This window comes from Pezoporus flaviventris, unplaced genomic scaffold (assembly GCF_033815535.1).
Source record: "Pezoporus flaviventris isolate CSIRO_AGI_PZ_B2104156 unplaced genomic scaffold, CSIRO_AGI_Pfla_v1 ptg000010l, whole genome shotgun sequence".
In the NCBI taxonomy this organism is placed as follows: domain Eukaryota; kingdom Metazoa; phylum Chordata; class Aves; order Psittaciformes; family Psittacidae; genus Pezoporus; species Pezoporus flaviventris.
The window spans coordinates 2,613,851-2,627,423 of record NW_026892558.1 but is presented as its reverse complement, the minus strand read 5'-3'; the positions used below and the strand labels follow the sequence as shown (position 1 = coordinate 2,627,423).

Sequence of the window (13,573 nt, the reverse complement as noted above, 5' to 3'; positions counted from 1 at the left end):
TCACCCCATCATTGTGTCTCAGCAAAATCATTAATTTTTAATTATTCTAGATACAACAAACTTTAAGGTACCACTCACTGCAGCCTCACTGGTCTGAAAAAGTGACTGTGCATTCTAGGAGGAACAGGAGAACTATGTATAGATACAAAATAACAATATCTTCTCATAGGTTATTAACCGTATTTTATCACAGGATATCTTATTTAATACATGCAACATTAACTGCAACTATATCACTACATCACCAACAGAAACTAGGTATCTATTCTATCCATTTTTAAGTTCGCCTCAAACCAACAAAAGATATTTGATTTTTACATCAAATGAAATGCATATGCAATACAATGTTATTAACACAGCTAAAACAAAACAATACAATAGAGGGTCTGGCAATGAAATCTGAAAAGGACACAAGAAAACTGATTTATTGTTTACCAATTTAGCACTAAGCACTGCTTCACCTGGTAAACGGGCAAATACTGTCTTTTCAGACTGGAAAAACAAAGCAAGAGGAGCAGAAAGCTACCAAGTCTTGTATGAAAAGATCCAATACACAAGAAGGAAATTTCAATTTCTGTATTTTAATATGGCATTCAAACCATATAGCTCTTCACATTTGAATCTCATGACTTCAGTACTGGCTGTGCAAGAGCAAAAATTAAAAGTAGGACTTCTTTTCACCATATATAAACCCTGATTTCCAGAAAATTCTGTATAATCTCCCCTTTTGCACAGGAAATATGAGCACACATCCATCTCTTCTCACTGATGTTTTCTTCCCACAGTGGCCCTGAAACTGATTGCCAGGGTCACAGAAATTAGATTTGGCACTGTTGTTGTTTAAACCCAGCACCACATAGCCTCTCGCTTACTCTCCCCCTTTCCCTTCCCACACAGGGGAAGAGAATCAAAAGAATGTGAAGTCAACAGGCTGAGATTAGAACAGTTTAATAACAAAGTAAAATACAGTTAGAAAAAAAAAAACAACAGTAATGACAAGAGGGAGCAGTAGGAAAAGAAATGAAAGCTATGAACACAAGTGATACACAATGCAACTGCTCAGCACAGGCTGATACCCAGATCGATCAGAGCAGCAATCTGCCCTTCTGGGTAACTGCTCCCAGTTCACATACTGGGCACGACAAGCCATGGTACGGAATATACCTTTGGTACTGGGAGCTAAGTAGCTATAGTGTGTTGCAGGGGTTGAAGCAGCCAAATTCCTTGTCAATAGAGTTCTGGTCCTTTTTCTCCTTTGAGCCACAGCGCTTTTCAGGCAGGTTGGAGCTGCCACATGTAGCTTTTAGCCCTAAGCAAGATATGAACCATATTCAACAACATATCAACACCTAGCAATAGGGCCAGGCTGGTTTCAGCATCCCAAGAACATTCAAAAGTTTTCAAACTTCTAAACACTGCTCTAAATATCCTAGTGGGGGAGATGGGGGGGAATATCTCCTTGATGAGAAAAAGGAAGAGGTATGATTATTAATAGTTCCCATTAGATGCTCATAAAGTATAGAGGTGGTGGCAATGCTGGGAACAAACCACTATTTTAAAGTGCAACAAAATACCTTAGCCCAAGCCCCAACAGCAATAAACACCAAAACAGGGAATGCATACTGCAAGCAAGATATGACATAATGCCACTTTGAGACCAATACACTGGGTGTGACATGCTGTAGTATGGAATACCCCTTTGGCTAGTTTGGGTTAGGGGTCGTGCCTCTGCTTCCTCCTGGCTTCTGGTGCCCCTCCTCACTGGCAGAGCATTCAACGCTGGAAAGTCCTTTATCAGAGTAAGTGCTACTGAGCAACAATTAAAACATCCTTGCATTATCAGCATTATTTTCAGGCTAAAGCCAAACCACACCACTGCATCAGCTACTAGGAAAATTAACTATTACAGCTGAAAGCAGGACACACAAGCGTATTTGTTTGCGTATAAAGAGATTCTTTTTGTCCATAAAGATGAAACTAACATATTACTTCAAAACCCAACTAAACACAAACTATTAGACTGAAGTTCTTATCTTCTAAACTAGGGATCTGCAATGTTTCAAGGATAACATATTATCTGTTTCCAAATTAGAGTCAGGATGTCAGCAGAAACTTACAGGACCCAAGAAACTGTCTTTCTCTCCGAGCAATAAATACAACCTATCTTCTTAACAGCAGTATTTTGCTGTGATGCAAACTGTAGCTTCAAGCCAAATCTTGATCAGAATTTGCTTGGAGCTGGAATTGTTGTCTCACAGATGGCTCTCACAAGGAGCTGTAGTTCCCCTCTCCTGGGCCAATTCTGTTCAAAATTTGTGTTCACATGCCAAATCTGGCCTCCACACCATACTACTGACTTCTGTTCCATGTCTGCCTATGCCCATGTAACCCCTTTGACATCCACTGGGCTGCCCATGAGTGCAAATTATGGATAAAGTTAAGAGCCACGTTTAAGAACACAGCTGTGAACAGAAGGTCTGGTAACTGTACCTTAAAAATACAAGAAAGCTACAGTTGTGCTCACCAACGCTTCTCAGCTACTCACTAATATTCCAGAAACCAGTAAGCTACAGAATTCAATAAGCATTACTAATTAATCAGCAGTTAATCTGAAGGTCTGGAGGGGTAAACCTTATAATAGACATTTTCAGCAATAGCGTGAGAAGCGGTGACTGTGGTTACAGCTGCTTCCGAATCCTTTAAGAAAACTTAAGATTGTCAAAAGGCACAATGTAACAGCAGGTTCCTTTGAGTCTAGTTTCTTTCACTGCAGTCTCTCAGTAATAAACTTTTAGTCACAGTTCCCCAGAACTTTTACTCTGAAGACCCAGACTATAGCAATATTCTAACAAGTACTAAAACAATCCCTTGTCCTGAGAGCAGAAAAATGCTGCCCCTACAAGTTTCCCTCATAAACAGGATTTAAGAGACAACTCTCACCTCCTGCCTTCAGTCCTTAACAATATACTAAAATAAATTCAACTGTTTGAATTGCCCCAGTGGCTTTTTACAAGGCAGGTAAAACTCGCATACGAAAGGAAGTTACAATCAACAATAGAGCAGCAAACAATACTGCCATAAAAACGTCCCGTACCTTAACCTATAAAGCAGCAGTTTAAATCATTTCAAAAGGTCAATTAATGAAATCTATTGGTGGGGGAGGGAAGAGTGTCTCTTCTTTGGCCAAAAGCAGAAATAATTGGCACTATGGAAAAAAAAAAACCCAAACCAAAAAACACAACAAAAAAAAAACCACCCGAGCCCTTAAATCTGCAGACCAAGTGCCTGGTATTCAAACAGACACATTCTTCCTTAAAAAGAAAAAATAATGGCAGTAAAGACCTTGAAGACGTGAGGCAGTCTACTATATTCTCTTCCAAAAACATCTAGAACTTTCCCAAAATGGACCATGAATTATTATCAGCTAGATGTTGAAGCTTAGAGGGGCTCCAGGCTAACATTCATTTCACAGGCACCCTAGTTCACAAGTAAGATGAATAGGAACACCAAGAGACACTTATCCAGACTAGTATCTTTAACTACTAATACCTGGGGTTTTTTTTGAATGATGAAAGGGCACTCCTGTAGTTGGCCTGAAATCCTCTTTTCCCTCCATACTTTCTCTGTTACTTCTAGCAAGCAACTCAGGTGTATATATAATTTCAAAGGTATTTTAGGTACCCAATTCTCAACCAGAGTCCACCAGTACTATCAGTACTCAGTACTCTAGATAGTACTACCAGTACTATCTAGATAAGTGATCACAGCACCTGGAAAATGTGGATCACTGCTCTAGCTCAAGCCTGGAGAAGAGGAGACACATCAAAAAGAGTTATCCCTGCTACAAAGCTTACACCAGGATTTTAGCCACCTGCATAGCTAAAACCCTTTGAGAGACCTTGGAACGTAGCTGAAAATGAGTGAGAACACTAAACAAGAAGATGTACAAACATAAAAAAGTTTTTTAAAAAAAGTTTAAGATAAAATAAGCCAACCCTCCTTAAAACTGAGTTAGAGAACTAATCAAATAAAGAAACTCAATTCTTTCCATCAGATTTTTATAACCAAGCTCCCAAGCTACATTACAGCCACTTCAACCCAAGCAGTGCAAGTGCTGGAACAAGGCTTAAGTGTAAGCGATTCTCTGGCAATTGTGTATTTCCCACTGTTGGCCAGACTACAGTCAACTCAGCCATGAGACCTCCCTTTGCACTGAAGCCTCGCTCACAGCCGTTCCTATTTAGCTGACTTTTATTCCTTCTGTAGGGAAGTCCAGCTCGGGGCAGGGGGGTGTGTTCAGTGTGCATGCAGCATCCCCTCGGCAGCACTTCTGCAGGTGTGGGTGCTGCAGAAGGACAACCTGCTCCTTCTGAACAAAGATAATCACAGATTGCTCACGAAACACGAGGAAAGGCAGAAACGATGCAGTCAGCTCTTTGTGCACACATCTTAAAATACGAAAGGCCACCACACACACACAGAGAAAAAGCTACTACATAAAAGTCCACGACTGAAATATAAAGCCATTGAACTGCAGATAAAACAGGTCTGGAAAAGGAATACAAGATTTTACGCTTCACAGGCGCAGCTCTCCCGGTTAGAAAGCGGTTAATGAATTTTAAAAAACTCAGTAATCATTAGCATGTTCAAGGATCCGGTAATTATTCAGCATTCTCCCTTCGGTTCGCCCCGCTGCGCCCTCCTGAGGCCGCGAGAGCCCGGCCCGTCGCCATGCGAGCCCCAGTACCGGATCAGGGCCCGGCTTCCCGGGCGGTTGGGCCGCATGGAACAGCTTTTAAGATGTCGGGAGCGGGATTGGGGGGGGGGGGCAGAACGGCACCGACACCACACGGCGGGAACGGAGAGCGGGCTGGCCGGGGTCCCCCAGAGGGGTGCCGAGGGGGGGGCGCAGTCCGAGGGTTTCCTCAGACAGCGGTTCCTCCCCGGGGAAGGGCCCCGGTGTTTCCCGGCCGGGCTCACCGCTCCTCCTCAGGCACGCACCCAGGGATGAGGAAAGGCCGAGGGACCGGGGGTGGTAGGACCTCAACCCGCGCCGCCGCCACCGCCGCCTCTCCCCCTCCTCACCCGCAGCTCCTCGAAATCCGCCATTTTCTACCCGCTGCTGCTGCTGCTGCCGCCGCCGTCGCCGGGCCCCGCCGCCACCATCGTGCACCCGGTGCGCGCCCCCGGCACGTGACGGCGGAGGGCGGCTCCGGCGAGAAGCGGGGAAGGGGTGGGACACGGAGGGGGCTCCGTGCCTCCGAGCGGCGGGGCGGCCCTGGAGGGGGTCGGGGGAGAGGGATCGTGAGGTAAAACCCGCCGTTTTCTGTACGTACACACACACCGCGTACCGAGCCGGGCCGCTCGGACCCCGCGGGGCTGAGGTGAAGCGGCGGCTCAGGTATGCAGCGGACCCCGGAGGGGCGTGAAGGCGAGCGGGCCTGCGCCCCTTCAGGGCCGCCGCGCTCCCTCCCGTCATGGGTAACAGCGAGGAGGACGTACTCAGCCGTTAAACATTATTATTATATTCATTTAAAAAGAAGGAAAAACAAATAATATAGCCTCGCTACTGCATTGCGTGAAATGGAAAGGTCAAACTTGCTGCGGTTTTATAGCTTTCTTAGCTTTATCCATCTCATCAAGAACGTTCTCATAATTTGCATTATAACGGTGATGTGACACGTTTTATTAATAAAAAATGAAGCGAAAATGTCACTGGCTGTAAGCTTCAGAACTTGGATAATGGGTTTCCTGCTGTAAGGGAAATGTTGAGACATTTACAGAAAAATAAACATTGAGGTGCAGCTGAGAATATTATTTTCAAAAGCAGCGAGAGATCATTATCTAGTCACAATAATTACCTAGTCACAATATTCAGTTTCATTGGCAACAGTGCCATTAAACCAAACAACCGGTTTATTGCAATAAAATAGAAATGAAAAAGTAAAAACTGAGCCAACAAACAGGCAAACAGCCAAACCAGCCCAAACACAAAGCTGAAGAGACCTTTGGGGGGAAGAGAGGGAGAAGATCTGAAATGCAAAATGTATTTGCCCATATTAACCAAAAGGCAGCAATTTTTGCACAGTCGATGGATTTGGAGTGACACCTACAGCCATAGGACAAGTCAGAGCAAATGTGAGGATGCTACACAAGTTTCTTCATGGGCCAGGGGAGAGGACACATTGGCAGAGTGCTGTGCTAGAGAGGGATTTGGGCAAGCAATGCTAGGAACAACTAACTGAGCTTGTCTAGAGGGTACTAGCACCCACCTAACACAGTGGCTATGGTCATTCAACATCACTACAAGATCTGGAAATGTAAGAACTAGATAATTAACATAATTAGTAGTAATTTTGCAATGGCCTTCCTTCTCATTTACTACCAGCTAGTCCAAGATAAACCCTTATTTCTGCTAGCCATAACCACAGAGAGCTAGTCCTTCTTTGCATAAACTGATTCTATGCTTGGTCTTGCAGCAGCCATTTCTTTGAAAATTTAAACATAGGGAATTTGCTCATTTTAGACCCCCTTTGTGAGGCATCTGCAGCCTAACAAAGCATGCTGTCTGCAACACCACTGCAGAAGTTGAGCTCTTAAGTCCATCAGATGCGTCTTTTTGACTGCAATTCAGTACCAGACCAAAGGGGCAAGCTGCAGGTGAGGATCTCTTTGATCATTAAAGCATATACCAGCACAGGCTGGACAAAAGCCTTCTCTGAACACACCTTCACATGTTTCTTTCTTCAAATACATTGAGACAGCCATCAAGTGTTCAGGCTCATGCCAGAGCTTGGCGTTTCTTCCTTACGTACACTCACTTCATAACGTCTTTCAACTTTCCCATTCATCTCATCCCAAACATCCACTAGCATAAAACAGACCATACTTTGTATTTTAACACCTCACATGTGCAAGATGAATTTACATATTATCCTAATTCCTATGCTTGACAGTCCTCTCTTCATCATATTTTGTTCTCCCATAGTTTTCCCTTGCAGCCTGCCTTCTACTCAACACTGGGGACATGCCCACAAAAAAAAACAAGTACTCAATACTTACATTCCTCCCCAAGCTTTTTCCTGGGTCCTATCCACAAAAGCTCAGGCCTAGCCTCTCCCACTCCATTAACTTATCTCCACACCAAGATTTCGTCCAAGTCTCCCTCCTTTATTCTTTTCAGTACTTACAGTCAGTCTCTCCTTTTGTTCTAGTTCTTCAAAATCTCACTGTTTTTTCCAAGAGTCTTCACACACGTCAACTCCAGACTTACACTCCTCAGTTAACCACACCATTTTAGCAGCTTACCAAACTTTCAACCTCTCCAAAAATATCTCTTCCTACCAAACTTTCAAAAGACTTACCTCCAGTATTGGCACTTCAATGGTCCATACTTCTGCTGCTTCTTCTTACTCCCCTGCTTGCTGTAATTCTTCCTTTCTCTACACTCCATCTCAGAATCCTCTGTTGCAGCTCCTGCAGCATTTCCCACTCCCTCATTTTCCTGGTTTACAGGACAAGCATCAACATCCAACCCAGAACTAGCCATTGTAGGAACAGACAACTTGTTTTCAAAGCAGTCATGCTTTTATGTGAGAGGCTGTTACTGCAGCTATTCCTGTGCTTAATTTTATCCCATTAGGCCCTAGTTAGGGTAACAAGGGAGCCTATAGGTGCTAATCACTCTGCTCCCTAAATTGAGTTAGGCTTGTTGGGGAAAGAAAACCCACCCAGAACATCTGATCTTCTAAATAAACTCTCCCTACTTCCCACAAAACATGCAACAGTTAAAAAAAAAAAAACACAAAACAAAACCAAACAAACCAAAAAAGCCTAACAACCCATCCTATAACTGCTCTCAGCATTGCAACAATTACACTCATCAGCATTACACCTCAGCAACCTCCTGTGCTGCTAATGGACAACTGGATATGATTTGCAAGCAGTGAGAAAACTGGAGGGGATCAGCTGAGATGAGTAGATTTTATTTGTGTATATGTGCACTGTTTTAAGGAAGGAACTTTACAAGGTCAGCTGGAGGCCAGCCTTAGGCTTCTCCATCATCTTTCCTAACCCAGAGCCATTTACTTTTTAATGTAACACTACAGGAAGTGGATGGCAAAAATGTGAAGGGGTGGTGCTGAGTGCCATGCTCTCTAGAGCCGTCACAGAATCTTGGAATCGTGTAATTGCTTAGGTTGGAAAAGACCTTTAAGATCAAGTCCAACTGTTCCCCAGCACTGCCAAGGCTACTACTGAACCACGGGGGTTGGAACTAGATGATCTTAAGGTCCTTTCCAACCCTAGCTATTCTATGATTCTGTGTTACTAAGGGCCTCGTACATGGTTTGTGAACATGTCTTGTCTACATGGTTTGATTCCACCACTGTCCTGGGCAGCCTCTTCCAATGTCTGATCACCCTTTCAGGGGAGAATTTTTTCACTTGTGCAGCTTGAGGCCGTTTCCTCTTGTCCCATCCCTTGTTCCTTGGGAGCAGAGCCCAGCCCCTCCTGGCTCCATCCTCCTGTCAGGCAGTTGTAGGCAGCCATCAGGTCCCTCCTGAGCCTTCTCTTCTCCAGGCTGAACCCCCCAGGTCCCTCAGCCGTTCCCCATCACACTTGTGCTCCAGGCCCTGCTCCAGCTCCATTGCCCTTCTCTGGCCCCGCTCCAGCACCTCAATGTCTCTCTTGCAGTGAGAGGCGCAGCACCGGACATAGCCCCCGGTTCCCCTCTACCCTGCTTGCCCCAGCTGTTAAACGGCGACCCTCTGCCACTCATGATTGGGCAGTTCCTCGGCAACTTTCACCCCTCCGCCTCTCGATTGGCTGGCTGAGGGCTGTAGGGCGGGCCTCTGCGTCACGGCGCCCGCTGCCCTCCGCCGGGTGCGGGACCGGCCGCTATCCGGAGCTCGCCGTGACTTTCCCCGTTGGCTGCTGCTGCCGTGGCCGGGCTCTGGCCCGTTGCCTACCCCGATGGAGCTCTCCTGCGAGACGCTGAGAACCACCTACGAGGCGAGGGAAGCGGTAAGCACCGGTGGGCCGCGCGTTACTGTTGCTATAGAAACGGCGGGGGGGGGGGGGGGGCGGTGGAGGGAGGGAGGAGTGGCGTAGCACTTTCGCGCATGCGCTGCAGGGGAGTTGGTTGTATCATGGCGGCCCGCGTGAGGTCGGCCTGGAGTTGGACGTGGGGCGTGGAGGTCTCGGAGTCACCGGGATGATGTCGGTCCTGCCTCTTAAGGGTGGGCACATGCAACTTCCATTTCTGGTTTCCCTTCCCTTTGCAGGATGGAAGTGCTTTTGTCCTGTTCGCCTCTCAGCGCAGGGCCTCTTGCTGCCCCCAGGTCTTGTATTTGCATGGTTATAGTAGGAGCACATACAGCGAAAGGGGACAAGTCCATGTTCCTTCCCCCTTCAGCTTCTTTTCCCACAAGTTAAGGCTGTACTGCCTCGCCATGCTTTTATCCAACGGATCCAGGAAGCCCAGAAGCAGCAGTTTTCTGACTTTCTTAACCTGTTCTTTTGCTTCCATCTGCTGGTCAAATATAGCCAGAGTAAGACAGACTGCAAGACTGTTGAAAACCTGTCCCACAAAGGTGTTGGGTGCTTTGAATGCATACAGTAAATCCACGTTCCTGCTGTGTATGAATGGGACAGGATCGGTTAGTTTGGGGAGGGGGTCCTAGGCTGAGTTTTAGGTTATGCCGGACTCTTAGATTAATAGGTTATAGATATACCTGAGAACAGGAGCCTACAGCAGTATCCTTCTGAGCCCTAAAGTAGGTTCAGATCACAGCCACTGAGAATGGTGATCTAAGGTGTGGTATTGAAATCGTGTTAATGTGCAGAAGGAAAATGAGAAAAACGGGACTGATTAGTAACTTCACCAATGGTGATTTGGCTGGCCCTGGTCCCAAGGATGGTTTTGACTGCTAAATGCAGAAACATTTTTGAGACTAGAACCTGGCGCTCAAGAATCCTTCCCTGTGAGTTCTCTCACTGGATATGGGTTGGTTTGCTTTGTAGTCTGGCTTCTCTGTAGGCTTTTGGCAGGACGGATGTGAAGATCAGAGTTTATATTTGGGGTACAGAGTACAGGGAGTTATTCGCAGAGAGGCAGAAGTTTGGAGCCTGCTTTTTTAAAGTCAGTCAGTGTCTAAGGAACAGCCTGAAACTACAAAGAGGTTACTTTAATTATTGCTCTAAGGTTCTTGACTTCTGTGGAGGGAGCCTAGGTATTTAATTTCTGTTTTCTGAATCCCAGTATTGCAGTGCAGTATGTAAAAGTTAGGCTGCTACATTTTTAATTTGTAGCAGTAAATAACTCAGTCCAGTCCTATCCTAAGTTAGTCCTATCCTTATCTGTACTGCATTTTCCCATTGATCTGTGTTACAGAATGGAAATTATTATTTTCTAGTAATTATGATGGAAAAGTGTTTTAAGAAATAAATTCCATTGGAAATACAAATTCTTACATGCATTAAAACTCTGTAGCTGTTTACAGTTACTATCCAGTGTAGTTTTACAGTCTTTTTTGTGAGGCATTTCACTGTTGAATATGTCATATGTTCTGCAAATCGGTCTTGACAAGTAATATTATTGTGAACTGCAGTACAGTTCTTACAAATGAGTGGGAGAGTTAATGCTTGTTAATTAATTTGTGAATTCAACATCTTTAATTTGTATTGTTTAATAATTCACCATACTTCATGTCAGTTAATTTTTATGTGTTCATAACATGTATCACTTCAAATTAGTGAAGTCTTGACAGCATAAAACCTGGCTTCATCAATGTTCCTCTTGAAAAAGGGAGATAATAGTGATCCATGAGTGTCTTTTAGCATTGAAGCATGACTTAATGAAAGATGGCATGTAAATATTGGAATGAGTGGAGAAATTGGAAGGTTTCTGTTTTCAGAGCACAAAACTCAGACTGTAAATATCTTTACATTTTAAGTGTAACACCTTCCATATGCATCCTAGTGTAATTACTAGGACAGCTGTAACATCTGTGTGAACTTTCTGTATGTCTTTAATTATGAAAGCTATTTGTAATCCTTCTTGAGAAACTGCCAACTCTTATTGTTTGTAGCAAGTTTGTATAATTTGGAAGAGAGAAGAAAGTAAAAAAGTGCCTTTTCTTTGTGCTGGGAAATTCTGTTCACAGGCAGCCAAGTTACACGTTGGCCAAAACTCACCATTTCCCTTCTCTGCTTGTGTTTCTCAAGAAATACTGTCAGCAATCCAAACAATAATTGAACGTCGGCCTTCAAAGGAGCCTGACGAGGCTGCAAATATATCATATTAGGGGCTAGGGGAGAGGGAAAGCTGTGGGAAACTATGAAAGTCCATCATGCCTCAGTGACTCTCTCTACCCTGATATGATGCCAGTTTGAGGAAGCCTATACTTCGCAGACATCTGGGGATCTCAAAGGCAAAAGAAGAAAGGGACAATGCATGTATTATTAGACTACCCTGTGTGACTGTAGAGCAAACTTCTTGCCTCTTGTCTGAATTCCTAACCACAGATCCCTTCTTGAATTCATCTTGACTGCACCAGTTCGATGTACAAGGGCACAGCACTACAGTAACACAGAATCCCAGACTTGTTTGGGTTGGAAGGGAACTTAAAGCTCATCCATTTCCAACCCGTACCATGGGCAGGGACACGTTCCACTAGAGCAGGTTACTCTAAGCCTCATCCAACCAGGTCTTGAACACTGCCAGGGATGGGGCAGCCACAGCTTCTCTGGGCACCCTGTGCCATCACTTCACCACCCTTGCAGGGGAGAACTTCTGCCTAAGAGCTCATCTCAGTCTCCCCTCTGGCAGGTTAAAGCCATTCCCCTTGTCCTGTCCCTATAGGAGCTTGTCCAAAGCCCCTCTCCAGGTTTCTTCTTGTTCATGTTTCCGAGCTTACTTACTCTGTATTTTTTTTTCTTCATTCTATCCAATATATTAATGCAGAAATACAGAATCAAATTATAATAAAGCATTATAGGGTTAAATTAATCTTTCAGTATTTAATGGAATTATGCAGGAGACCAGATTGATTTATAATGTAAATGCATTTTTGTAAAAGGTATGGGAAAAACTGTGCAAACAATGGCATTTAAAGATGCGTAGCTCTAATAGTTTAATTTTAAACAGCTCAAAGAAAGGAATACATACACTTTTGTTAAGCTGGAAATAACTAAAATACACTACAAGTGTTGGAGCTAATTAGTTAAGTGCTCAACTCTTTAGTTTTTAAAACAAGATCACACTTAAGTGCCTTAAGCTTTTATTAATTGCATGGACCCCAAAATCCCCTATAGTAATTGAAAATTTAATTACATACATTTTTTGTTCTTTTGAGAACGGAAGCTTATTAAACTTTAAACATTTAAACATCTATTGAAACACCAGTGGCTATAAACAACATGCAATTCTAGATACTAATTAAACAGGAAGCCTAAATCACTATAAAGCTAAACAGAATTTTAAGTAACTTTGCACTTATAAGTGCTCCTATTTTTTTCATGCTGTATAAGATTTACCATTTCCTCTCTAAGCACAGCAGAAGTCCTGGGCAGTGTTATAAAATCATAGAATCATTTTGGTCGGAAAAGACCTTCAAGATCGTCAAGTCCAACATTACCCCAGCACTGCTGGCTCCCCACCAGTAAGCCATGACACTAAGGGTCTCATCCAGTGTTTCAGGCACATTGTTATGTGGACATACTTGCAGTGGGGGTCAGTCCCTAGACAATAAACTGGAGTCAGGACAGGAGATCCTATCTCATTGGCAGAGTGGTCTTTTGGGTGGACAGCTGAAGCTACTGGTGGCACTGACACATGCAGAGGTTCATCTACTTCATGGAAAGAGTACATGGTAAAATAGGAGTGGTGAATGGCTGGGAGAGGTGGCTTTCTGAGACTGGTCAAGCACCACTGACTCTCAAGACCTGTAATTTTGTAAGGCCCTTAATTTTTTGTTTTATAGAAACCTCACAGAACTGGGACTGGATATACTAGTATCTTGGTTCTCTTTTTCAGATCCAATCTCATGGAATTCTTTGTTATCAACAGGTTAACATCCAGCTAATTTTCTTTGAACACATATCTGACCTCTCAAAATTAGCCATTGTTGTTTGCATTCTTATTAACAAGAGATAAAGACAGAATGTACCTCTCTGTCTAAACTCTGTTCTGATTTTTAGATGGGTCTCTCCTTTGATGTAAAGGTTCACTTTTGTTTCTGCTTGGTCAACAGAACAAGAACATTACCAGGTTAAGGTTGAAGTGGATTGCTCATGGATAGGCACAGCATTATCCTATACCCAAAGCAAATCTCTGCTTACAGTATTTGAGATGCTGCCCATCACTGTAATTTCAAATGCCCTGAGGGATAGCAGAAGTAACCTAGTTGGATGAACAGCAGCAGAAGATACACCAGAATACAAATTCTTTTCAAGGAAAGTTCCAAGCATGGATTGTGAGCCCTGTCAGGCAGATGCAATTCATCTCATGTCAGAGTATTAATGTAAATACTTGAAACGCTTGATGTGTTTGTCTTCTGTTGCAACCATTGTG

At 43.9% G+C, this 13,573-nt stretch overlaps 2 protein-coding genes across 12 annotated transcripts in view; one reads left to right on the top strand and one right to left on the bottom strand.

Annotated features, from left to right (window-relative positions):
- Positions 1–5,208, bottom strand: part of PIAS2 (protein inhibitor of activated STAT 2) — a 32,734-nt gene extending 27,526 nt beyond the window's left edge. For 2 of the 5 annotated variants that reach the window (XM_061450533.1, XM_061450536.1), the window contains exon 1: positions 5,086–5,208. In XM_061450533.1, the coding sequence (XP_061306517.1) occupies positions 5,086–5,109 (24 nt within the window). In that variant the 5' untranslated portion in view covers positions 5,110–5,208. The remainder of the gene's footprint in view (positions 1–5,085) is intronic. The other 3 variants (XM_061450531.1, XM_061450532.1, XM_061450534.1) reach the window with 2 other exon arrangements.
- A 3,616-nt stretch (positions 5,209–8,824) lies between these two features.
- Positions 8,825–13,573, top strand: part of KATNAL2 (katanin catalytic subunit A1 like 2) — a 31,409-nt gene continuing 26,660 nt past the window's right edge. For 2 of the 7 annotated variants that reach the window (XM_061450519.1, XM_061450518.1), the window contains exon 1: positions 8,825–9,024. In XM_061450519.1, the coding sequence (XP_061306503.1) occupies positions 8,974–9,024 (51 nt within the window). In that variant the 5' untranslated portion in view covers positions 8,825–8,973. Of the gene's footprint in view, positions 9,035–10,162; positions 10,182–13,573 lie in introns of those variants that run through there. The other 5 variants (XM_061450530.1, XM_061450529.1, XM_061450522.1 and 2 more) reach the window with 4 other exon arrangements.